Source organism: Lineus longissimus, chromosome 7, assembly GCF_910592395.1.
Source record: "Lineus longissimus chromosome 7, tnLinLong1.2, whole genome shotgun sequence".
Lineage (NCBI taxonomy): Eukaryota > Metazoa > Nemertea > Pilidiophora > Heteronemertea > Lineidae > Lineus > Lineus longissimus.
Genome location: NC_088314.1, coordinates 911,938 through 937,224, shown reverse-complemented (window position 1 = coordinate 937,224; position 25,287 = coordinate 911,938). Strand labels below are relative to the sequence as shown.

The 25,287-nt window shown below is 41.1% G+C and overlaps 3 protein-coding genes across 3 annotated transcripts; all 3 read left to right on the top strand.

The window, feature by feature from the left end:
- Positions 1 to 172: 172 nt before the first annotated feature.
- Positions 173 to 7,863, top strand: LOC135490887 (uncharacterized). The gene is made up of 7 exons (XM_064776457.1): positions 173 to 209; positions 1,467 to 1,580; positions 1,724 to 1,843; positions 2,080 to 3,899; positions 6,513 to 6,821; positions 6,973 to 7,122; positions 7,401 to 7,863. Exons 1-7 carry the CDS (start codon positions 181 to 183, stop codon positions 7,580 to 7,582), a joined length of 2,724 nt encoding a protein of 907 aa, XP_064632527.1. The 5' UTR covers positions 173 to 180; the 3' UTR covers positions 7,583 to 7,863.
- An 825-nt stretch (positions 7,864 to 8,688) lies between these two features.
- On the top strand, positions 8,689 to 16,895 carry LOC135491153 (potential E3 ubiquitin-protein ligase ariadne-2-like). Its single transcript, XM_064776841.1, has 13 exons — positions 8,689 to 8,809; positions 9,638 to 9,885; positions 10,144 to 10,211; positions 10,917 to 10,980; positions 11,182 to 11,335; positions 11,623 to 11,744; positions 11,879 to 11,988; positions 12,276 to 12,393; positions 12,733 to 12,783; positions 13,073 to 13,246; positions 13,519 to 13,731; positions 13,982 to 14,065; positions 14,282 to 16,895. The coding sequence occupies exons 2-13, from the start codon at positions 9,664 to 9,666 to the stop codon at positions 14,348 to 14,350; spliced, it is 1,449 nt and encodes a 482-aa protein (XP_064632911.1). The 5' UTR covers positions 8,689 to 8,809; positions 9,638 to 9,663; the 3' UTR covers positions 14,351 to 16,895.
- Positions 16,896 to 17,362: 467 nt separating this feature from the next.
- On the top strand, positions 17,363 to 24,583 carry LOC135490690 (uncharacterized). Its single transcript, XM_064776047.1, has 10 exons — positions 17,363 to 17,487; positions 17,844 to 18,130; positions 18,364 to 18,583; positions 18,861 to 19,363; positions 19,669 to 19,809; positions 20,056 to 20,157; positions 20,333 to 20,553; positions 20,854 to 22,092; positions 22,414 to 22,675; positions 22,966 to 24,583. The coding sequence occupies exons 2-10, from the start codon at positions 17,900 to 17,902 to the stop codon at positions 23,440 to 23,442; spliced, it is 3,396 nt and encodes a 1,131-aa protein (XP_064632117.1). The 5' UTR covers positions 17,363 to 17,487; positions 17,844 to 17,899; the 3' UTR covers positions 23,443 to 24,583.
- Positions 24,584 to 25,287: the final 704 nt, after the last annotated feature.

The following is a 25,287-nucleotide window of genomic DNA, read 5'->3' as shown; positions in this document are numbered from 1 at the left end:
TTTCGCTCCAAATCGAAGTCCTTTCGCTCCCTGGGAGTACTTCCTCGATCCCCAGCAAAAAGTCCAGGGAGCGAAACGACTTCGATTTTGACTTGCGATTTTGAGCGAAACGACTGGGGTCGAAAAGGTCAGGAAGCGAAACAACCGTAATTCCCCATCAAGCACTGCGGGATCAACATCATGGCGGATTCTTGTTTTGATTCTACTAGGTACATTTTCGACCAAAACAATGCAATTTTATCCCATTTCTTACGATACTGAAGTGTTAAATGTGGGTCAGTAAACACCATGTAGTATCATAGATCATAGAGGTAGACAGATAATTGCCATCGCCTGTATAGTTTTCTCGAAATCTGAGATAATATCATCTAAAAAAAACGAAAAAATTGAAAACTGCCAACAACAACAACAACAACGAAGTGCATAATTGACACTGTCGACTCCACTCTCCATCGGGCATGTTCTAACTCCTATCTGATCGTCCTCGACAACATTCCTGTTGTGTTGTTAACCGTCTACTCTAACCCTGTGACTACTGTAACTCGCTCATCCAAAATCCACAACGTCGTGATGTCAATCCCACCAGCCAGCCTCCCTTTTTCCATTCCGAAGAGTTGGACGATCAGTTACAGGAATGTCCTTCACCCTGTCATTGTTATGTTTTCCCGATAAATAAGAGGTGTGCATGCAAGATGATTTGCTAGGTGACTGAGCATGTATTGTGTTTGTTATTACCAATTAGTTTGTCCAGTAAAAAAAAGAGTATGGGTTTTGATATTTTATTTTCTTTTACAGCTCAAACGTGAAGTTTTTTATCTGATGAATTTTTAAAGTGGATAAAGTCCATTGGTATTTTTTTTATTCTACTACTCTTCTGGTACCTGATAGTTTTTGGTGTTTGTTCCAATCAGTTGTTCTTGCATGCATTTCATGTGTAAATTGTAGAATTGTTGGGTTATCTTTTTTGTTTGCTCGCTTCAATGTTTTAAAAATTTTTTTTGATTTGTTTCTTTTAATTTGCATGTTGTTGTTGGATGTTGTTGGCTTCCTTCCTGCGGGCTTCTACGATCGTGTGCACAGCATTTGTTGCTTTAATATATTTTGATTTTGTGGGTTGTATTTTCTGTAAATAGCAATGTCATCATAGATTATGTCATTTCGTACATCCAAGAGAGTAGAGTGCCCAATGTTGGGAAAACAAGGCAAATATTTCAGTTTTTATTCTCACCAGTCACAAACACACACACACACTATCTGGTGTCTACTGCTCTGCTGAACAAACTATTTCCGCTGAACTTCAGGTCATAAGTTTGAAGAAAGAACTCTGATAATAGTGTAAACTGCCAATTTTTTGTGTGTGTTTTTCAACTGTTCAAAGCATGGATTAGATGACTATTAAGTTCCCTACGTGTTTCCCTATCTTCCCTGTAGAAATCCATTTACAAAATAATCTTTCTCTGTTTTAGGTCTGATGTGAACAGAAAATCTCCAATGAAACAAGGTGATACATCCTGTCCTGGTGATAAAACTGATGCAACAGAAACAGCTGATAGTTCTGAGACCTCAGGTTCACCAAATAAGTAAGTTAACTCCCAAGTCCAGCTACTGTAAGTTGAAAATTGACATGTCAAAGAATAAATGTAATGGAAAAATTGTAACCATCAAATGTTGCAGCGAGTTGGTTTTCATGTGACATTGTCTCATTTACCTCTCCTCTTTGTAGCACGATTCTCGTTGGAAAGCCGCTGCAAGTTGACCATAAGCTGCCTGAAGGATGGAGACGTAAGGTGGTGCAACGATCTATGGGAAAGTCAGCTGGAAAATATGATGTCTACTTATTCAGGTCAGTGACGCAAATCAGGCAGAAAATTCGCAAAACATACTTGTAGAGCCCCAATGACTTTGTCAACTGCCTTATAACTCTGGTGATTGAGGGGGTATTGCATTGTCGGCTTTTCACTATCCCTCAGCGAAAGGGAAGAATGACTGCTCTCTTGGGTTAAAGAACTCAGTATTTGACTTTACTAAGTTTATGTGGTGTGTTTGTATTTTGATGGTGTTCTTAATGTCTCTTTTCAGTCCTGAAGGCCGAAAGTTTCGCTCCAAAACGGATTTAGCATATTACTTCTTGAAGAAAGGTTTGGACTTTGATCCTGAGAAATTTGACTTTAGTGTGCGAGGAGCAGATTACGTAGGAAAGGTGCACACACCAAAAAAGGCACAATTGATTAAGAAATCAATAATCAAAAACAAACAAAAAGGAGTCAAGAAAGAGGCTGAACTAAAGTCGGAAAAGACAAATACTAGCAATAAGCAGAAAGCAACGTTTGTGCAGAAACTTGTTGTGAAAATGAATTTTGGGAGGCGACGATTAAGGAGTGGGGGTCCAGTTGAGGAGTCTGACCTTGCTGAAATGCCCAAGCCTAAGAAGGCGAGACTTAGTGTTTTAGCTGAGGAGGGGAAGACTGTCCAGAAGGTAGCCAAGTCTGCTCTCAAACCATCGAATAAGTCCTCCAAGAAGGCAGCTGCCTCCCCAAAAAAGACTGGTAAAAAGGGGCGGAGAAGCAGCAAAAGTCTCAAAAAGAGATTAACGCCCAAGAAAAAGCCAAAATCTCAAGCAAAATCTCAAAAGGCAGCTAAGAAACCAGGCAAAGAGGAGATGAAGATTGATAAGTCGGAACCAGAGCTGTCTGAAACGGAGAAGTCTGAAGTGCCATCTAAGAAACTGTTGGTTAAGACGTTGATGTCTGAACCCCCTGCTAAGAAACTCTTAGGTAAGATGAAAAAGGAAAAACGGAAGAAGGAAAGACCGGTAACAGTGATGAAAGAGAGCGAGTGTTCAGTTGTGGATGTGACGGAAGAGAGGAGTATTGAAGTGAAGGAGAAGAAACCCAAACCGAGAAAGCGTAGCGATTCCTCTACGTCCTGTAAACGCACAGAGGGTCTTGTCAAAGTTGCCTCCAATGTCGAGAAATGGGATGACGTCGATGGGATACCTATTGCCCACTTGTTCCTCGGGAAACACGCACCAAAATTGGAGGATATTCCTGAAACATGGATGTCTAAGTTTCCAAAGCGAGGATCTGGCGAGTATATTGTTCTGGATAGTGGCCATACTTACGCGAAGATGCCACGCGTTGTGAAGGAGCAGTTGGGTTTTGTTGTTCCTGTTCAAAGCAAACTGAACAGATCTGTGAGCGTAGACTTAGCAGGGCCTAGCAAGGCACCGATTGTTAAAAAGATAGTGTCAGACCCCAAGACATCGATTGTGCAATCGAGTATTAGACAGCGTACTGTCTCTGAAACAGCTACAGATGGTGGCAAGACCATTATACCAGAAGGCAAGACATCATTAATGCCACTCAATATCCGGCAGCGCTCAGTCTCGGAGACACTAACTGGTGACAGTAAAATGCGCAAAACAATATTTGTTGTAAAGAAACGGACAACTCCCGAGGGTCTATCCCCAGTTCTTGCGCCATCTTCCATATCTCCTCAGTTGTCATTCTCCGAGAACAATAATAATATGGTTGTGACGTCACTCCAGCCACAGGCAACTGTGACGTCGCTTCAGCCACAAACCTCCACAGTGTCCTCTTCACCTCGGGTCGAAGTGCGCCTGAACCCGACATCAGCTCCCATTATCCTTAATCCGGCTACAAGCCCGATCACGTCGCAGCTAATAAAAGTCCGAATGGATGATCGTCCACGGATCGTGCTGAAGCAGGCTACAACAAGCCCTTCTGCATGTACTACATCACAGCCAGTTCAAGTCAGAATGGAGAACCGTCAGCAGGTTTTGGTTTGTACGGCAGCTGGCTCTCCAACGACCCCAGTTGTAACCCCGGTAACACCCAAGTCTGGAGTAAGAGTGATTGGACCAGATGGTATGTGGATCAGTATATAACTCTTTACTCAGTTCAAGACATTGACAGTTCCTGAGGTTATTTTGAGCAATTTTCAAATGGCAATGGTACGTTTACAAACTATCATATAGAGAGATGGCATCTATAACACTGTTAGGTGCAGGTCTTGAAGCATTCAAACATTCTTGGCAGTTGGTTGTAAACAAATGTATGCAAGTCGTTGATGAAGGTTGCTCGGAATGTAATTGCCAGTTGCTGAAGCTCTTGGAAGCAGAGTAAAGCCCCAGTAATTATCCATCCTGGTCGCTCTGTCGGGATGTGATATTGCATCAAGGCAACAAAAAACTAAACTGTGACAACATTTTGATACCCTGCTCTTGATTTATTTCTACCTTGTGCTAAATTTCCCTGCATTTTGATATTTGTTGAGGTCCGTGTGACTTGAGATAGTATTGAGGCCTCGGACTTGCTATTACTACTTGCTGCCTGTCTTGGCAGTCATGTATTGACGTGACTGCACAGGAGTCTAACTGGAGTGGTAATCTTACGTTACGATTCTAAGGTGGTTGCATTGTTTGGATAGGAATACTCACAGCAGGTTATGTACGATACATGTAATCTAAAGACATGTAATGGCTGGGAGAAGGAGGAAATGAGTTGCAAGCTGACCTGGGTACATGTATTTCTGGTGAAGTGTGCCTTGATGAGGAGTGCTGGGCAGTCTCTTGAAAGTGCAATTATGGTTTCAGCAGAGGTCCACATGGTCCTAAAGTGCTATGCAAATGATCGATTTGAACGGCTGCTACCTGCAGTAATGATCGCATGCGACAAGAATCGCTTGTTTGGGGTGGTCATCGCAAGGGCTTGCAACAAGAAATTGCTTGGTATTCGGCAGGCATAACAAATGTATATACATTTTACGTGCATTTTATGTGTTGTAAATTATATACTTAGTATACATGTATATTTTAAAAAACTGAAATTGAAATACATTTATATGTGTTGTAAATAGTCCTTACCCACCCTGGAGAAGCAGCGCTACATTTTGTGTATCCAACTTGAGCATCTTCTGTGGGTCGGTGAGATAACCTCGGAGAAAGGGATGACATTTCTAGGAAACCCTACTTTGAAAAAAATAATACACTCGAAACTTGTGGTGCTGATTCTCCAGGTTTATATTGAGTGGCTTTTAGGTTCATGGTAAGATGAATGTGTATTATTGCCAGCATTATTATGTGCTGCTGGTGGGCCAGAATGTGCTAGCTCTGATGTCGATGCCTTTATTTTGGCAGCATTTTGTCATAAAAAAGAAAACTTTCAAATAACACTAACAAATTTGGATAACAGACAGTATCTTTGAGCGTCAACTGGAGCGGGCCAGGGTTGTATTTTGTATTTAATGAAATTGAAAGAAATCTCAGGTTAAAACTTTAGAGTTTGAACTCTTGGTGTTGAACAATACCTACTGCCAGTGCTGCACACATTTGATTTGTACATAGCAGAATATTTTATTGGTTTGTATTAAATAGTAAACTTACGGTACCTTTAAGGTAAATTACTAGATAAAAAATGTATTTGATTGTGGAAATTTTTGACTTCATGTACATGTAGTGTATATAGAAATGTTTATCATAATTATATAGCTGTTTATTGTAGGTTCATTTAAGCCTAAATGTTGTCAACTGAATTATATACCAAATTGGAGGGATGGTTTAGTAGGCCTACTAGACATTGCAACAAGGAAAGTTGAATATTAGTCAGATCATGAAACATACCCAACTCCAGTTTCAGGTTATTACGTTTTAAACTTCGAAATATTTTAGGATATCGTCGACAGTGGTTTTTGTCACTGGTACAGATTTTAGTGTTGGGTCTTTCCGAGCTTGCAATCCCGACGTCAAGACAGTTGTTGTTATTTTTTTTGTTGGTAAAACCTTTTAAAATGTCGTATTATGAAATTATTTGGCTGGGAATGAAATGTCCCTAGAAGAACTAAGGTGAAAGGTATTTTCAGGTACATTTGAAAGGGCGATATTTTAGCATCTATCTTTACTTTAGTGTCTTTAACACTTTTGGTGCCAAATGCCACTTTGAAGCAGAGGGACGGCCATTCAGAAGTCCACAACATGAAATCAAAAACTTCCTAGAGTTGTGGTTGTCGGTGTGAGTGTCATGTCTGTCACAGCAAGTCTCAAATCTCCTGTACTAGTGTGTTAACTCTCCAATTTGTTACATATTTACATATCTTATTAAAGTTATCATGTATAGAAATACAGACTTTTTTTATCGTAGTAGCTTAGTTATGCCACATCCCGATGAGATGCCCATAGCTAGCAGCTGGGAAAGAAGAACTCTTTCTCTGGAGCATTGACCAGCTAGTCAGATGATCGCATTCACAAACAGAACAGAGCTTTTCTTCTCAGAGTGGAGTTGGTGCTTTACAAGTATTCTACATCTGAAAATACTCTTTCTACTCAATTTTAGAAGACGGATGTAACAGTGAGAGAAAGAGTAAAGGTGTTTCCCTGACAGCAAGACCAGTTCTTCATAAGAGTCATTACTTCAAAGGTATCAGAAATCAGATCTCTCTCTCATACCGGTACCGTTCTTTTTGCAACGGCCTATTCATCGTAGAATACATCTAAGTAATGATGCCGGTGTATCCAGAAGTCCAAAAGCCTTCAGGTGACTCTAGCAATTGCGGAGCGGAAGACTTCAGTCAAGAGCTTGTTTGGGCCAGAAATTCACAAAATATCTGTTCTTCATCTCAATTTACCTCATCTGAAACCTATGACCTCTTGCCTTCAGGTAAAGCCAGATTAGAACCAGTGTCCCTGAAGAAGTATCACCAGCAATGGACCCCTCCCAAGTCGCCCTATAAACTTGTTCAAGAGAGCCTGTTCCATGATCCTTGGAAATTGCTGATAGCTACAATATTTTTACAGAGAACCGCTGGTGAGCCTAAGTCAGCTTTCTTTATGATAACAGACTTCCTATGACCATGCCAGGACAATGTCCCAATCTCTCAATACTGAGGACCATCTGTCACCATGTCTTTAGTCAGTATTCAATCCCTCAATCTTACTAATTATGATCCCATTTTCAGGTAAAGCTGCCATCCCAGTGCTATGGGAATTCTTCACCAAATGGCCGTCCGCTGAGATAGCAAGGGATTCCGATTGGAGAGAAATTGCGAAGCTACTACAACCACTTGGCTTGCATGAAAAAAGAGCACAAATTGTTGTGAGATTCTCAGGTATGCAGAGCTTTACTTCTTCCCAAAGACACCCACAATCCTTCATGTGCCTACTTACAGATCAGAATAGAACATTTAACTTGAGGATATCTCCTCTTTTTACCTTCCATATCACAAAGTGGAAACACTCAGATTGAAGTGGTGCTGGGAAATGGTCTGTGGCAAAGCTTATGTGCCCAGTGACTTTCGGGGAAGGTTTTATGACAATTCCATTGTCCTTGTCCTAGCCTTTTGTACATATGTTCTCACTTATAATCTTGTTTTTACTTCAATTACAGATGAGTATCTCTCAAAAGATTGGAAGTACCCCATGGAGTTGTACGGGATTGGAAAATATGGAAATGACTCTTACAGGATATTCTGTTTGAACGAATGGAAGCAAGTGACACCTGATGACCACATGTTGAACTACTACCATCGGTGGCTGTGGCGGAACCATCAACAGCTTGGAATAGACTGAATCTGTCCTTCCACTTAAGAAATATCACTTAGTTCAACCCTTGAAGGACAAGGGCTAATCCAATCTATCATGACAGCAATGGTCCCATCAGCAAGTATGTGCTTCTTCCAGTAAGTGATATGCTGATGGGCTTTGATAATGATATATGAACTTTTACTGCAAATCTCCGTCTGGTATCAGAATTCTATCGGGATATGCCTGTCAGTGTCATCAGAGTTAAAAATTTACTTACTTGAGCAAATTGTATGTGCCAACCTCTATTAGGGTATTTACAAAGTATGTGGGCTATATTTATTGTTTTAGTTTATGAAAAAATAAAAACTTGACTTAAATGAGTTCTTTTTGTCACATTTTATAACATGTTTCAGCCACAAAAGGCTGTTCCTTGTCCGAGGAGTGCGGATGGAGGACACTATATCAATCGATGCCATGAGCCATGCAGTATGCACAAGGTGACATTTGGTCTTTTCTCAAGCAAGCAGTCATGACATGTCAGAGTCTCTATGAGCATGTCATTCATATAACATGACTTTTCAATTCATCAATGATTTCCAAAGCTTTATTCCACTTGTATGTAGCTAAATAGGCCTAGGCCTAGCATTTTCGGTAGTGTAACGACAGTACGAGGTGGGGACAATACCTCACAGCAATGAACCATTCTCCAAGCGTCGTCAATGGTGATCCTGAGCTTCAGGCTTTTTATATTCCTTCGTCATATCGAGAGGCGGAGGATATTGAAAACCACTGGTGCCTAGATGGTTAAAGTGGTACGCTGGCCGTAGTCGTTGACGTACATATAAGGTCAAAAGCCTGAAGCTCAGGATAGTTACTTCTTCTAACGGAACGCCAATCAACTCCAATAGTTGGTAGTCACACGCTCGAGCGCTATCTGTATATAATGTATATGACTTGGGGGGCAATATCACAAGAACATCATCTGCTACAATGTGTATATCTAGTTCCTCTGTAATTTGCAGTTGTTGAACTATTGTTCAAAATATGAAATGTGTCCGAGACCCCAAAAATGACACGATTCCGACCACGTGCAATTGTTTACAAATATTATCGGTCATGACCTCCAAGAGGTCACTTGGTGACGTCACGGGACTTTAAAGATGGCTGCCTCATTTCATTGAAACACTTTGTGTGTTTATATTCGTAAATTGCGTTCTAACGTCTTACTGGAAGTGAAATCGTAGTCTGATTTGATATAGTGGAATAAAGGAGGTGGGAGCTTTAGAATGAAGCCATTTATAACGAATTATTTTATAGATTTTTGAAAAAATTTGCGTTCAAAGTTTGTCCTCTTCACATAAACACAAATGTATTGCAGTTGAACTATAATGCACAGCCATTGCTCTGCATTGTGCAATGTGAGGACCATTGTTCAGACAACCTTACAGCTTGAATTTTCCTTTCTGGCCCCATTCAAACTTTGTCGTCATAGGTGATGAGTAGACGCCAGGCTATGTATTTGTTATTGTATGTATTAGAGATGTTGATGTACTGTATTGTTAATGTATTTGAGAACAATAATTTCAAGTCAATCAATTATAGAGTAGCCTAGACCTTTACTTAGGGCTTTACTCAACAATACTGATAATAGTGATAACATTCAACGACTGGGACGACATAAACCTATGACTTTATTTATGTTTCATCACCCGTCGTTCAAAAATACTGTATCAAATGCTGTCATGGTCATGTGGGATTGCTCAATTTTGTTTGTCACTTCATCAATCAGCATGGCAGGTGATAACATCATCATGTGAAAACGACCAACAGCATGATGCAAGTTTTTCTAGGCCTACATTGTTTAAAAATGTTGCAACTCGTTGGGTTATTTCTGGAGGATTGCACCATTGCTCCAACGATTTCCTTTAAAATTGTCAAGCGATCATTGGGGGATTCAGATGAAAAATTTGACTTGTCCACCAGCTTCCCTGATCAATACCTATTTCAAAGCAATGCCTGTTCTGAGAAATGTCAGTGGCCATGTTTGCTCACTTCCTTGATTTACAATCTACAACTACAGTTATTCTCTACTTCCTTTAGACAGTGACTAGAGTGACACATCTGCGATGTCTGTGGACATGAATACGGATGGCTCCGACATGGAGGATTACGGCAGTGATGAAGACAATTATGATAATTACTATGATGACAATGCTGATGATGTGGAATTTATAGACAAGTCACATTTAAAGGAGGATCCGGAATACTTTGAGTTTGAACTTCTCAAAATTGAGGATGTGGAGCGACTTCTGAATGAGAATGTGGAAGCTGTATGCAATGAACTCAATGTGAGTTGAAACGTTGATGTAATTATGAAAATTAATGTGAATGGTCTTATTAGCCAAGTTGAGGCAACATGCAGTATCACGCTGGCACTGTCTGGTGACAGTGTGTGACAAGCTTTATAGACATGTACATAGATTTGAGGCTCTGCCATGTCTGTTATTGGTGGGTTTGAGGATGAAAAGTTGTGAATTCGGTGTTTGAGTTTAACTTTCAGTATCTTGATCAGGTGTTCATGATGACTCTTTATCTTTACGCTCCAGGTTACTCCCTCCCGTGCCAAAGTCCTGTTACATGCTCACCGATGGGCTAAAGATGAGATTATACAAAGGTAGGGACTGTCAGTCAATCAATTATTCAATCCGTTGGACAGTCAGTTGGAATCAATCTGAGTTGATCTGTAGTTGTCCTAGTCACTCACAATCATCCTGAGTCGCTCACAGTTGACCTGAGTTGTATTCATCATGTCAACAAGTCAAGTGGATGTAAAAGTAACGACTCGCATTAAAGTTGATACACAGCGTGCTTAGAAAACTGTGTTTACCACGCAACAGATGAAGCTGCTCAGCTGATGTCATTTCCAACCCAATGATAACATTCTCCAGGTAGCTAAAAGCACCTGGCTTTATGCCAAGTTCAAAGTGAATCATATGGTGCAGGTTCCTTGGTGTTATTGTATTCATCAAAAAGTAAAGGCTTATATCTTGCTGTGACTTCTTAGTCGTAGTGGGATCTCTTTCAAAGGAAAAAAAAAGTGTTGTTTAAAAAACTGTGCTCCTGATCCTAAAGATTCCTATGGCATCTCATAAAATTATTACCAGGAATGATAATAGTACTGTTTGTAAACTTGGTGCGTGTGGGAGGCTGTTTTTGGTTGGATTATTGGCTCTTAGCAAAACATTACAGTCTCTACAATACATGTATGTAGTAGATGTAAGAGTTCGTAGTCTTGGCTTTTCGCGAGAGTTTATTCCCAGTATTTGCCTTCAAATGCCACCATATCCTTACTTTATAGTGACAGTCATTTCCCTTACAGGCACAAAAGAAACCCCGAGAAGCTATTGGTAGATTCACGAATATTGCCAAAAGTAAAACAGAAGGTAATTTTTACTCGATGTCCTAAGGTACTTTTCTCATCAGTAATACATAATGTAGTCACTTTCAACTTCCATGTTCAATGCAGCAAAATAGTTCAGTGGACATAATTTGACCTTCAGCTTGACATTTCACCAATAATTACTCATCATTACTTGTCTGCTTGTCATTTTCACATTTTCATTTTTGTCATCTTGTATTTTTAGCCCACTACCAATGGTAGTAAATCTACGATGTGCCCTGTCTGTCTTAGCAAGTGTCCCTCAGACTCCACGTGTGCCGTGGCGTGTGGTCACTTGTTCTGTAAAGACTGCTGGGAGATGCATTTTATGACACAAATTAATCAGGGAATATCTACAGGTAAGATGACATTATTGTCTTTTTGGCCTTCTGTACCTTTGGTCTCAGCTGTTCAGTTGCATCTTATTTCAGTATGGTGAAGCAAGTGGTCTCTGATCAGAGGCAATGCCTGGCTCAGACTTGGGAATGGTTCTCAGATGGAGAGGTCTGACACCTCTGGTTGTAACACTGCTGCATTTCTTCTGCGTGTGCTTTTGGTCAACTGATCAAGATTCGTGTAATTGACTGTACCACAGTACTTGATGTCATTGATTCTTGTTTATGATGACATGACCTTTGTATTACAGGTATAGAATGTATGGGTAAAGACTGTAATGTCCTCGTCCCAGAGGACTTTGTGATGCAATTAGTGAACAAACCTGAATGCAGGGATAGATATCAGCAGTTAGGCTTCAGAGATCACATCCTGGTAAGTTGAATTTAGAGTTTAGCAATGAAGGGAGTCCAAAAATAAAGCTTTTGACAGAGTCGAGCAGTGCCTGATGCAAATTGGTTATGTCTCTTTCAAGGTTTTTCTTCCTGACGTATGTTTGTTCCTTTCAGAGTAATCCCGAGCTGCGGTTCTGCCCTGGTCCAAATTGTGCCATAGTCGTGAGAGCTGTAGAAATCAAACAAAAGAGAGTAATATGCAGCTATTGTAAAACAACATTCTGGTGAGTTACAAAGCAAATTCATAACAAAGGCGTAATTGGTTGTCAAATTAGTGGGAGATCGTGTAAATTGTTCATCAAAGAAGTTGGCTGACGTGGGGCCGTGATGCTCAAGTGATCTATCTGGCAGAGAAAATTGATGATTTTGCTGATCTTGGCTTGCAGTCTTGGTAGTTTAACTTTATTACCAGTCAGAATCCATGTTTTATCTCAAGCTGATAGACAGCGTTATTGCTCTAATGTTATCATGAAAGCTCTAAGCCTATCTATCTCCTGTTGTTGACTTTCAGTTTTCGGTGTGGCATCGACTACCACTCCCCGACCGACTGTGATGTGATCAAGAAGTGGCTCACCAAGTGTGCAGATGATTCAGAAACTGCCAATTATATAAGTGCTCATACAAAAGATGTAAGTAAAGGCACAAGGACCTATTTTGTTCGTCGATGTTACTCTGACAGCATTTACAGTAGTAAAGGCACTGTGAGCTCAAGCCACATCACACAGAGAACACGTCTGAGGACTGATTTCATGTACAACGTCTAGTGGGAGCATGTCAACTGCCTCTGTGAATTAACACAAGTTTACACTTGAAGCTGAACAAGCAGACATTGCATCTGCATTGTCTCGCTCCTTATTTGAACTCCAAGACTTTCTTATGAAACAATAGTTGTCATGTTGATCTTTTCCTTAGAAATTGGAGGTTTGACGTGAGAAACTTCTGCATGTACTTTCTTGTTTAATTTTCAGTGTCCCAAATGCCATGTGTGTATAGAGAAGAATGGTGGCTGTAATCATATGGTGAGTGTCCTTGAAACTGTTAATAATTCCAGGTCTAAGTCTAGTCATCACTTATTTGATAGTTAGGCCTATGTGATGGAGAACAAGCCTTTTTCAGCTGACTGTTTCCTTGACTTGTTTTGCTGTGGTTTTAAAAACTTTACCTTACATGAATGTGGTAAGGGTTGGTAAATCTGTTAGATTACTCTCTGCCCCACTCAAATAGCTGAAAGTAACTTGTTTTGATAGAAGTAGTATTAACAGTTGATAGTGACAAAAATAGCTGATCATTCTAACCTTCTAATTTCAGCAATGTTCCAAGTGTAAACATGACTTCTGTTGGATGTGCCTTGGCGACTGGAAGGCCCATGGTAGCGAATACTACGAATGTAGTCGTTACAAAGAGAACCCCAACATTGCCAATGAATCGGTCCATGCCAAAGCCAGGGAGGCACTCAAGAAGTATCTCTTCTACTTTGAAAGGGTAAGGGAATTCTGTTTGTGTCTCACAGAAGTGACATAGTGCGACATTGGGCATTGAAAGCAACGGGAGGGCTACTTGTTTCTGTTTGACTGGTCAGACTAACCAGGCTAGAGTTATAACCAGCAGCCCACTCAGACTCGCTCCTTTGGATGCACCAGTGTGGGTTTCTTGATACTGCTGGCTTGTCACAGTATCATCTGGTAGTGATGGATGTTGTTCAGGTTCTTGACCTTTATTTTGAGTGTGATGGTATAACGATTCTTTTCTTGCAGTGGGAGAATCATGCCAAAAGTCTGAAACTCGAGGAGCAGACGCTGAAGAAGATCAAGGACAGGATCCACGACAAAGTGATGAATAATGCTGGCACTTGGATCGACTGGCAGTACCTGCTGGATGCTGCCAGCTTACTCAAGAAGTGTCGTTACACTCTGCAATATACATATCCATATGCATACTACCTGGAGAAAGGGCCCAGAAAACAACTGGTGAGTTGGACACAATTTCAAAGGAATTCTGATATTCTAATCCCTCTTAATGACCATATGGGTCTTATGGGTGATGTCTGCTGGAAAGGTGAAATCAAAGTGACATGCCTCTGTGTTGAGCTTCCTAACGTCAGTCTATCAGTACGTGATGCAAGTCATTTATATCATGATATGCACCTCTTGGACCAGACACAACTTTGGTCCAGCATGCATGTAGATACATCATGATACATCATATTTCTTCCTTCAGTTTGAATACCAACAAGCACAACTGGAGGCTGAGGTTGAAAACCTGTCATGGAAAGTTGAAAGAGCAGAAATCACTGATAGAGGGGTAAGTTCATGAAATAGTTATGCAGAATAAACTTCCTGAAGACAGCTTACTCACGTGTTGTGATTGCGTGTATACGATACATGACTCGGTGTCTGTCTGATTCATGAATCAAGGACGTATATCAGACATCCAAAATGATGACCTCATCTGCACAGCCTGGCTCTGTGCCAGCTTGCATGTTCCAACACAATCTAAACAAACTTGTCCCCTTTTCAGGACTTAGAAAATCAAATGGATATTGCAGAGAAGCGACGACTGACATTACTGAAGGACTTCATCGAATAGGTCAAGGGTCAAGGACAAGCTGCAGGATGTCACTGCTAGGTGACATGATGTTGCCACCTGCTTACTAGGTGACCGGGTGGATGAGTGGCTTGGTGCCTAACATCATGAAGGAGACAAAATGAAACTGTTCCTCCATTTCCTTGGCTGATGCACATTGTGGTGTATTTGTTTGGTGCAATTTTGAGATATACTATGGTTTGATTCTAAACTGGTAATCGCTTGTTAGAAGTTCTGATGATAGGTTGAGTTTGAGTGTGATATTGTGACCTTCAAGTATAGAGTGATTGGTCTTTGGGGTGTACTTGTTAGATCTGCCCTAAAACTAGGGATTGGTGACTCTCCAGATCAGTGTGTAACTTTGATATTTCATTTCAAGGATGTTCCTCTGGTCTCCATTAGGGAATTTATTTTCGAGTTTGGTCTCAATGACTTTGAAATCTTGAACGATTTCCACAAGTGTTGTATTTTGAGTAAGCATTTTAAAGAGACTTCTAGAAATGCCATTGGTCACTTATTTGAGTCCATTCATAGTGTGTGGATGGTATTGTGTTGGGGTAGACGGTGAAGTTATACCAGTTGATTTTGTGCAATATGGTCAACCCTGTATCTGCAGATAGGAAAAGTTGGATGAGGTGGCCAAAGGGAGGTGTGATGTACATTTCATCCCAATCGTGAAAGAATAGAACAGCTAGTTACAACATCTATTTTACATTGCACTTCAGTTTATCTATGCTTTCAACATTTTGTTTTCCTATAGTTTTCTCCACATGTTAATAATGCTATGGCATGGAAGTTCTCAGGCTCAATAATTGATAATCAAGAATGAATAATGACTAAGCTTATTTATTCTTGCTCAAATAAATGGTTGTCAATTTCAAGCTCCTGAGGGTGGTTTGAAAGCCTTTATTTCAAATGCCGTGGAAAAGACATGTCTGCTTTCCTTGTAATTGAATTGCATTTGACCGCAGCGGTATGGTACAAAGCTTTCAAGTGTGGTTCTGAATCAAAGTATTAGAGTATGGTATTGTATTTTGTCTCTTCTTCATCAATATTTAATCTAGGTGTCATTCAGTTGAGAAATAAACTGTACATATCATTAGATTTGATGTGAAGAAGGATAAAAATGATGAAGTTTAGACATGTTTTTTCTCGGTCCATTGTACATACACATGTATATAGGAGAATCTTTATGAATATATTTCTCTTCCAATCTTTGTCTGTATTGGTGTTGCTTGTAACTTCTTACCCTCACAGTTCTTGGATATGTATTGGGTCACATGTGGATTGTGGATTTGCCTGACTTGCAAGCTGCGTAATCATTTCCACTTCTAACAGTTCTACGTGCCACGGGCTGAGCTGTCGTCAGTGGACTGATTTGATCATAACAATCAAACTTACCGTTACCTTCAGGTGGAATCTCAAGGAAATGTACATGGCTGTGGATTTCTTGGATTCCAGAGCACATCAACCAACTTGTGAACAGGCTGTTAGCAGTTGCCTATGATGCCAAGCGCAGTGCATTCATTGATCGTCCACCAGAGTGCGAACTTGTGGTAATGTTGATTGTTATGATCAATTCTGTCCACTGAAGTAGAATAAGATGGAGTAGGTGAGCTTGTCTGGCACTTTCATCACTTGGCTAGTCTTACCTTTAAACGTTTTTATATTTTGTGAAATTAGGCTTAATAGGGCTTTATGTAAGTGATATTGAGGACGAGGGCTAGAGACATACCAAAAACACAAATCTAATGTGAATGGATCTGATAGGAAATGTGAAATCTTGCTATCCTTTTGAGACAGGGTTGCTCGATTGTGTGTGTTGGTGTCTCACTTCATGTACAAGCTGTAGATAGGCTTTCACTTCAAAACTATAGCCCACCTGTAACATTTGTAAAAAAAAACAGAAAAAAAGACCTGACACTTGTTGTGTGGGAAAGACTCGTATTATTTGAGTATTTGCCTGGTTTTGTTGTTGTTCCCTGTTGCATTTCCCTGTAGCTAAAACAGAACCATAAGCAGGGGGGGCTATGCTTACGATGGGTTAACATTGTGAGATTTGACCAGAAGGAAATTGCACAAAGAGAGTAAGCTTTAAGCTCATTGTATGGTGAACGTATGCGTGATGTTTCTGGCTGATGCCGTCTTATATTTTGTTGTTTGGGTTTGTCATATAAATTTCCGCATTTGGTTTGGTTTTTATAGCCCTTTCCATTTCCTTACATGGTACATACGGAATAATGTAAGGTTACATGTAGAGGTATAGCAATATAGCACTCGCTTATAAGCCACAGGGTTACCCCTAGCCTAAGTGAGATGTGCAATGTAAGGAAACATAATAGGTGTCACAGTTCAAAATAAAGTGAGTTGATTCCAAGGATCTAGTTGAGAGTGAAGCAAAGGAACTCATTAACTGGGTGAAGTTTAAGTGATTGATAAGATGTTAAACCCACTTTAGCTTTCCAGCCTAGTGATTGATATATCCTCTGATATTTGTCCTTGAATTTGGAGATGTACAGATTTGAATAAAGCTCGTAAAAAGATCTGACTTGGTGTTTTGTTTCAATTGTGTTCGTTAAATCCCCTGCATTTTGTGGGCATATGTAACATGTTTTTGTCTGGCTGCTCCCCTTTGAGGATCTTGTCAATCCTATTGGCTTGGCCTGGCCATGATGCAGGCATGATTGAAGTCATCTCAGCTCGGACTAAATTCAGCAGGGAATTTCAACAATGCCGATAGTGGGAGTAAATTTTGTCAGGAAGCTGAGAAAATAGTCATTCCCTGAACCAATCAAATCCATTCTCAACTTCTCTGTTGTCAATGTGTTTTATCTGGAGATGTGTTACTGGTTACACAACTCTCATGCCACGCCCCTCCCACGTGCGCAGTGTCAGCAATGCGCTAAAAATATCTTTGGCACACACGTGATGCCCACGGAGCATTTTCATTGGCTGGAGCCGGTCCGTGGCAGTGACGTATTGGAAAACTCGGGATTCCCCACAAGCCTGCAATCAGGAAGTGAACAGCATGCATGCAAGGAACTTTTAGTTTTCCCTTTAAGTATCCCGAACAATCACACAGCACAGTTAGGTTGCTGTCGATGGTTGTGGTGTAAAGCATCTTCTAAATAACCGTTCAGGTAAATATAGTCGATTTAGACACTGACATACTACACTTGACATGACTGACAGTACTGACAGAAAATGGATCGGTACCCAAAATGGATAGTCCTAGTCGTATGAACCATCGACGTATATTGGCTGAGGACAATCGGATGCGGTTTTCAATTTACTCGGCCTCTTGATATTTCGTACTGATGAAAGAGTGGCAAAAAACTGAGTCTCATGATGATTCTTTAGTATCATTGCAATGTAAAACTTGTCTACTTATCCAAAACAGAAATAACCTGTGGAGAAGTACCAAGAGGCTCCTTGCAGAAGTGAGAGGAAAGTTGCATCATCTGTTGCTAAGAGTGAAATGTCTAATGTTTTTCAGGTTTCATGTTTGTCCATTGTTGGATCATTTCCAAGTTGTATTGACAGCTGATCAACATGGAGCCAGATATCAATCTCGACGATGTTGATTATGAGCTGTCACGGAAGGAGTTTGAAGAATTGCTTGGTGGTCGTCACATCAATAACCTGAAGCTGACCGATGCAATGACGATGGCAAAGATGATGGATGTGAAAGGATTCAAACAGGCCACAACTCTTGCTCAAGTCCAGATGTGTCTCAAGCTTCATCTCCTCAAAGTTAATAAGATGGAAAAACGAGGCCATGAGGTAATTCGTTTATTTTCTTCATGGGAATCCATATGAAATGAATTACCCGAGGACACAAGTGATGAATGAGTTTTTGACATTGATCACAGGAGCTGGAGCTGATTTATTTTGTAAAAAAACTATTTTCAGAATTTGGTACTAAGTGCAAGATAATGTAATGTGTTACGGTCTCCACAGTATTAGTCTCAGAGCTCTTGATGTCATGAATAACTTGGTCTTTTGCTTAATTACAGCCACTAAAAGTGTTCAAAAGGCTGAAGAAACATTATCAAAAAAGCTGTGAAAAACTGACAGAAATCTTCGAGGAGTGCATCCAACAACTGGCCAAGGTGGCAGACGATGATCCCTTGATTGGTGACCTTGAGAAGAGTATTCCAGGCTTCAAGTTTCCAGACACGCTACGGGAGCATGTAGAGAAATTACTCAATCCAGAGTGCAAGATCTTAGTGACAGGTGAGCGATCATCCACATGTCCTCGACATCGCATAAACCTCTTGGTGAAGGATGTATTATCATTTGAAGTTGAAGCAGAACCCGAACAGAATGTGATCGATGTTGTATGTGAATTGTATCAAGTAATCTGTGGCATGTCATGTATGACATAGTTTTCTGATCAACTTGTAAGTCAATGATGTATTCTGAAGCTCAAATTTTTTCCAGAGATTCTTGGAGACGTTCTCCCTGCCACTCTTGCTATGGTCATGAAATGTCAATAACCTTGTCTTTTCAGGTGAGCTTTGCGCCGGGAAAACATCGGTTGTGAACACCCTTCTCGAGGAAAAGGTCCTTCCAGCTAACTTCCTAAGCAACACCTTGACGTTATGTGAGCTAAAATATGGTGAATGGCGTGGGGCCAGGGTGCATCCATGGAAACCTGAAGAACCTCTCATATATGTGACAGATAATGATGATTTTCTGAGGGATCTTGCAAAAAGGAATGAATTAGACTATGTCCCTGAATGGTTCGACCAGGGGTTGAGTTCCGAGGGTAGCTCAGAAGCCAAAGCCGCTGTAGGTTGCCAAACACCTAGCGATGACTCGATCAGCGATAAGTTTGAGATTGTCCTGCCTAAAGAGACTGGGCCACGCCCATTCATTGACAAGGTGGAGGCAGATAAGTTTCTCCAGACCACGGCGAAATATATTGAAGAGAAAGATACTCGAGACAAAAGCAACAACAAAAGGGGGCGCTACAAGACGGTGGAAGTGTTTCTTCCCAATGAGCTTCTCAAGGTAAACTCATTTCTTGTAATTCTAGATTTTTGTTGTTTTCAATCGTTGTCTTCCAGTTGACTTTGTGGTTGTTTGTGCTGGTTGTTTCCCATCAAGGCTGTGAAGCCAGCGCCCTACTTTCTGATTTCCTCTCATGATATTTCTCGTGCAGCGGACGTTGACCGGCTTTCAACAATACATGTGTTATACCTCCTGTCCTCTCAGTTTAGAGTATTATACTGATCTGATTTTGCTTGCTGACATTGGGCTTCTGCTCATGAGCATAAACATTGGGCTTAAAAGTGACTTTAGAAATTCACTTTCAGGATGGCTTGACAATCATTGACAGCCCGGGCATCGGAGACAGTCCACGGCTTACTGACATTGTGATAGAGAATCTTGTGAGTGCATTTGGCTTCATCTACGTGATCAACAGCAATGCCAGAGGAGGCGTCCAGGAGGATCGGGTAAGTCTCAGTTCGGGTATCAAATACTTCGCTGCATTGCTTGTGGAAACTAACACTCAGACTAGTGAGAACTGCGGACTCACTGAAATATTGTCTCAATGGTCCCTGACATCGTCATCAAGCACACAGTGCCCTGATGAGAAGACACGCTGAAGGTACCAAATATATCGTTCTCTCATTCGATAATCAGTTCGTTATTCATAGACTGAATGAATTGCACTTTCCCTGTTCTATTTCTCTCATTAGCTCCAAGCTCTGCTCAAGAAAGTCCGCACCTTGGAATCAATTGACAACCAGAAACTTTTCAGTCAAGAATCGGCCATATTTGTTTGCAACCAATGGGATAAGGTAAGTCTTAGTTTTTCATTTTTATTGTCCTCAACTTTGCTTACACAGCCCTTGGCATGCTTGAGACAGTTTGCTTGCTCCACCAATTGTTGAAAGTATTGCTGAGAAATGACATTAGTTACCTCCTGAAGACAATTATCACATCCCGTTGACTGATCATATTGCCTCGTTGCAGATTCCCGTAACCGAGCACGAACGTCTGCTTGCAGACACTGAGAAGAAGCTGGCCAAGTGTTGGAGCGGTCTTCAGCCTGATCAGATCATTCCGTTCAGTGCCAAGGAAGCGGGAGAGATATACGACGAAGGTTACATGACCTTGGAGTATAAGAATCTTCTTGATGGCATCGAAGATCTCATCCCTGTGGGTCTGGAGAACAAGATATTCATGTCTTTCAAGTAAGTTTGAAAAATGATAGAAAGTGTTGTGGAAAGTTGTGTGTTTTGAAGAGATTGATTTTGCTGATCTCCCGAGTTATATATGCATTTGTCCAACACTGACTGGCTCCACAAGAAGTCAGAAGAGTCCCACAGTTGTAAAGACCAGTGTCTCCTGGTTGTACTGGCTGGTCTTAGTTTTAAAGTGACTTGTCTTTAACTGGATGTGTCTGTTCGCGTATCCGGTTGTGACTCTGTCTTCAGTTTGTCAGAGACATGTACATGTACCTCAAATGTATAATATTTTGGTGGTGTTTTCAGGTACCTGGCAGCGCTGTTGCAGAGGCTGCTCCGCCAGCTCGATGGCTACCTGAACCATCTCCAGTCATCCGAGGAAGACAGGAAGAAACAATTCAGTGAACTTCACAAGCGACTCAAATACCTAAAGAACCTCTCCAAGAAACAGTTCAAAGAACTTAAGAAAGATGTTGACGCCAAGTTAAAAGATGTCCACTTGCAGCTCCAGAAACATTTATTGGAGGAAAATACAATGAAAAGTTTGTGCCAATGGAGCATGGAAGAAGCTCCGGGGAAGGTTTATAACTTTGACGAGGTCTACATGCACATTCAGAAAAAGATGACGGAGAGAATTACAATGGAGATACAGAGATGGGAGGAGGATCATCAGTTCTTTGAAAAAGTACCTGATGCCATCAGTGACAAATTCCGAGGTTTTTTTGGGCAAGTTGAAAAGGAAATGGAGGAGATCCAAGACAAAATCACCAACGTAAAGATCGAGGTGAAAAACACCGAGGCATGGAAAAAGAGGGACAAATTAGACTTGAGTCCTCTGCTCATGTATGAGAAGTTTCACAAAGCTGTAAAAAATCCTGCGAAGGCAGTGGCAGCATCATTCTTGCTACCCATTGTGGTGCCCATTGCTGTTGTTGCAGCCATTCCAGCCCTTGTCGCCTTTGGTGCCATGGCTGCCAAGACGATGCTGACAGACAACCAGAAACAGAATTATTTGAGTGAATATTCCAACCCCAAAACCTGTCAGGCATGTTTGCGTCAACATTCGGGTAAATTCCTTCAGTTCTATTGCAAAAGTACAGAACATCTCTATAGTCAGTTACAAGAGATGATGAAACCTGCATACGACATTGTGGATGACCTTCAGAAGTTCATCCCGCAACTGATAGAGAGCGATAACCAGCAGGTCATCTCGCTCATGAATGACAAACGCCAAGCTGGAGAAGTGTTGAAATTCTACCCAGGATACCGAGCGCTGATGAGTGAATTTCGCAAACGTCTGCACCACTTCCAAGTTCATCACATGAAGAGAAACAGCCGTGACATCATCGTTCATAACTTCATCGACACCAAGGTCATCGACGACCAAGCTATATGCTCCGGATGGTTCACGACACTTCATCGTGCACAGCTGACGACTCGCAAAGGGCGTCGCAGCCTAACACACAGCATCTCTTTAAGATGCATCAAGAGAAAAGTGCATGAGAAAGATATCGGTGATTACCTGGTGGAGGAAGAATGCTGGTCGTAAGTTTCTGTTAGGTGTCATCTTGCTGGCTGGTGTAACAACTCCACCACAACTCTACTTCAGGGATGAAATGCCTTTGTTAACAGCAGTTGCTCAGCGAACAAGATGTACACCTGACGTGTTTTGATAAGTTATGAAGTGACTACTCGGTACTTTGTGCGACTCAGATGTGTCACGTGAATCAATTTATTTATTAAGATTTTTTTGTATTGGAGAAGGGTAGGGGGCAAAACCAAAAGGAAAACTCATGTCAGAGTAGCGAGTTGTGTGAAGGCATATATAGCTAAGGTTTACTCAACTTGTTTTGTGTCTCCTTTCAGATTAAAGCCAGAGAGGGAAAAGAACATTGCCAAATTCATCGGCCTGACAGTCGAGGACACCGAGATCATCTACCACATCCTTGAACCGATGACGGGGAACCTCCGATCACGAATGAGGTCAGGATCACTTGGAGGCAATCCACAAACAGACGAAGCAAAGAAAACGCTCATTAATAATGTTGCCTGCCAGATTGCGCAAGGGTTGGAATACCTCCACAGCAAACACATAGTTCACTTTGATTTGACTCTTGACACAGTCGCAGTGAGTATGAGTATCTCTCGGGCTTGCTGTTTTGCTGCACTTTGTACGTAATTCAGTGTATTGCTTCTTTGCAATATGTTTTGAGTGGTGCGACTGTCTGTAACTTGAGCCAGTTTTTGTTTTTCCTTCACCACAATCAGGCCTCCCTCCAGCCCAGGTTGTAGACTGTAATTTGGACTTGCACAAAAACCTTCCTTGTCAAAAACATTTGTGCCTTATTCAGATCTAGTACCATTTGTGAGAATTGGCTCGTTGGATCAAGGGATTTTAATCAGATGATTTATTTTCAGTACAAAATGGAAGGAAACACCATGGTTGTAAAGCTGACCAACATGAGCATCCCAAAGCAAGTCCCCGTTGACCCAGAGATGACCAAGGAAGAACTGATGCAGTATCGCTACTTACCGTGGGATGTTTTGAATGGGGGCGTGTACACCAAGGAGAGTGACATGTACAGCTTTGGTCTCATGCTGTGGGAAATGGTGACAACCCAGGAAGCATTTGCAGCAGAATTTGATGACAGGCCCATCAATTCCTTGGAGAGTTTGATGAACTGCATCGAATATGGCCGGCCGAGGGTGAACTTTTCTCTCTCAGTGGTCGATGCACCTACATCTGAATTCGATCAGACATGGGAGTCTTTGATGTGCAGTCTTTGGGATAATAAGCCGAGCGAGCGTCTGACTGCACAGAAGTTCCTCCGCAATCTGAATGACCCTAGCACCCCCAAGGTCCTGCCGATATTTGCAGATCACTTCAGTGCATGAACATAGGAGATATTGGCAGGAGACAGAGAAAACAAGACAAAGATAAAGTGAACATTTTTCAGAAAATCAAAAGGTCTTTCTAACAATACTATGTTGATGTACTTAAGCCGGTTCAGGGCTGCTTATGTACTATGTACCTTTGTAATTGGCATAATGTGTAAAAGACATGTGTCGACCAGCTAGAGCGCCTCAACAGTATAGTCACAGTGAGTTATTATTAGAAGAGTGAGTAGATGGAACTGCACTGCTTTTGATTACTGTTCCAATTCTTTACTGTTCCAATTCAAAATTGTTATTTTTCATGAACATTATATATAACTGTATGTCAATATTGTCGTAATTTCTTCATAGAACATTGAGGTGAATATTTTGTTAAAGGATCAATCTTTTGAAAAAAAATTTAATTGTCATTATTAGGGAATATTTATCCTTGCAAATTGTTTAGCCATACACTGCTGAGAAGACATGAGTGAGCCTGATTGAATTGTTGATAATCCTAACAGGTATGTTGTCATATTGGATGTTAATTGGGCAAATCATTTCACTTACATGATATGCTCCACCAATGAGAATGTTACACCAGTCGAGTTTGATTACTATAAAGATACCAATAAATCATATTTTGTGATCAGAAATTTTCCTTTCAAGTTTAATAAGTTGTCATATACAGTAGTTCTGTGAAATAACACATTGTTGATTACCAGACAGTTGGTGACCAGTGTCATCCTTCAAATACCTCTGGCAAGTGCCACCTGGATCTGGACTCCCAGGGCAGTACATTGCGTCATTCTCATTGTATCTCCTCATGGTGAGGGACAAGACCGGTCCACTGCGTCTGGAGTGTAGTGCCACCAGGATGTCCTCCCACCTAGCAAGGTGGTGACAGTTGTGTTGATTGAGGAGGAGCTCCAGATGTGATGATTGCTGGATCTGGATAGGCGGTCGCGAATGAAGACATGTTGTCCTGGAGGATGTGCATGTGTGTTAATGTCAACACCTGTATTACAAACCTGTTGGAACATCAGGTTCTAACAATCCAACAATTTTGTAACAGGAGTAGATCACTGGAGGTAGATGTCCGCATATTGTAACTGGCTGCGGATAGCTAAGGAGACAATTCCTTATATCACCAGACAGTAACAAATTGAGACCATCAACCAGTTTGCATTTCTGGGAGGCAGGTTGTGACAACTTCTGTATCTCAAGACAGTGGCAACTGGAGACAACTGTTGATCTGTTGTCTTGTCAGGTTGTGACAAATGGCCAAGTCATAGCAATTGGAGACAGTCTGTTGATCCACCAGATGGCAGTCCACTTTGACAAAGCCCTAACGCAAGACCACATCAACTGGAGAGAAGACTGTTGATCTGCCAGCATCTTGCCAGGTTGTGACAAAGCCTCTCTTGGTGGACAGGGCTACACAGAGACTGCCTTGGGTGTATTCCAAGGAACATTGCTGCCTTGAGATGTGCCAAGGCAATACTGGAATTGAATCAGATTCATCAGACCATGTAAGTATGATCCAGCTGCAGCAGACAGCTCCTTTTACCCAAGATGAACATGAGAGTAGAGACAAGTCCCTATAAATCAGTTTATTATTAACTATACATCATGAATTGCAACATGGGTAACAATGTTGATTGTAACAGCGGAGACACAATCATGTCCTCCACCTATCATTTTATATTTTATCTTTTCTTAGAAAATTATATGAAGCACACGATGACACATGTACTGTAATCAGAATACATCAGAATACATCTCACAAAAAGTAATATGTGCACTGTGAAGAAACACGGCGAGGAACTCCATACCAAACTACTTTAACTAATAGGGGAGATGGTT

Coding starts and splice junctions, on each gene's coding strand:
- LOC135490887 (XM_064776457.1), top strand. CDS start 181: ATGGCGGATTCTTGTTTTGATTCTACTAG. Junction 3,900..6,512: donor ACCAGATGGTATGTGGATCA/GTATATAACTCT, acceptor AATACATCTAAG/TAATGATGCCGGTGTATCCA. Junction 7,123..7,400: donor AATTGTTGTGAGATTCTCAG/GTATGCAGAGCT, acceptor CTTCAATTACAG/ATGAGTATCTCTCAAAAGAT.
- LOC135491153 (XM_064776841.1), top strand. CDS start 9,664: ATGTCTGTGGACATGAATACGGATGGCTCCGACATGGAGGATTACGGC. Junction 10,981..11,181: donor TGCCAAAAGTAAAACAGAAG/GTAATTTTTACT, acceptor TTGTATTTTTAG/CCCACTACCAATGGTAGTAA. Junction 14,066..14,281: donor CAGAAATCACTGATAGAGGG/GTAAGTTCATGA, acceptor TCCCCTTTTCAG/GACTTAGAAAATCAAATGGA.
- LOC135490690 (XM_064776047.1), top strand. CDS start 17,900: ATGGAGCCAGATATCAATCTCGACGATGTTGATTATGAGCTGTCACGG. Junction 18,584..18,860: donor GTGCAAGATCTTAGTGACAG/GTGAGCGATCAT, acceptor TTGTCTTTTCAG/GTGAGCTTTGCGCCGGGAAA. Junction 19,364..19,668: donor TTCCCAATGAGCTTCTCAAG/GTAAACTCATTT, acceptor ATTCACTTTCAG/GATGGCTTGACAATCATTGA.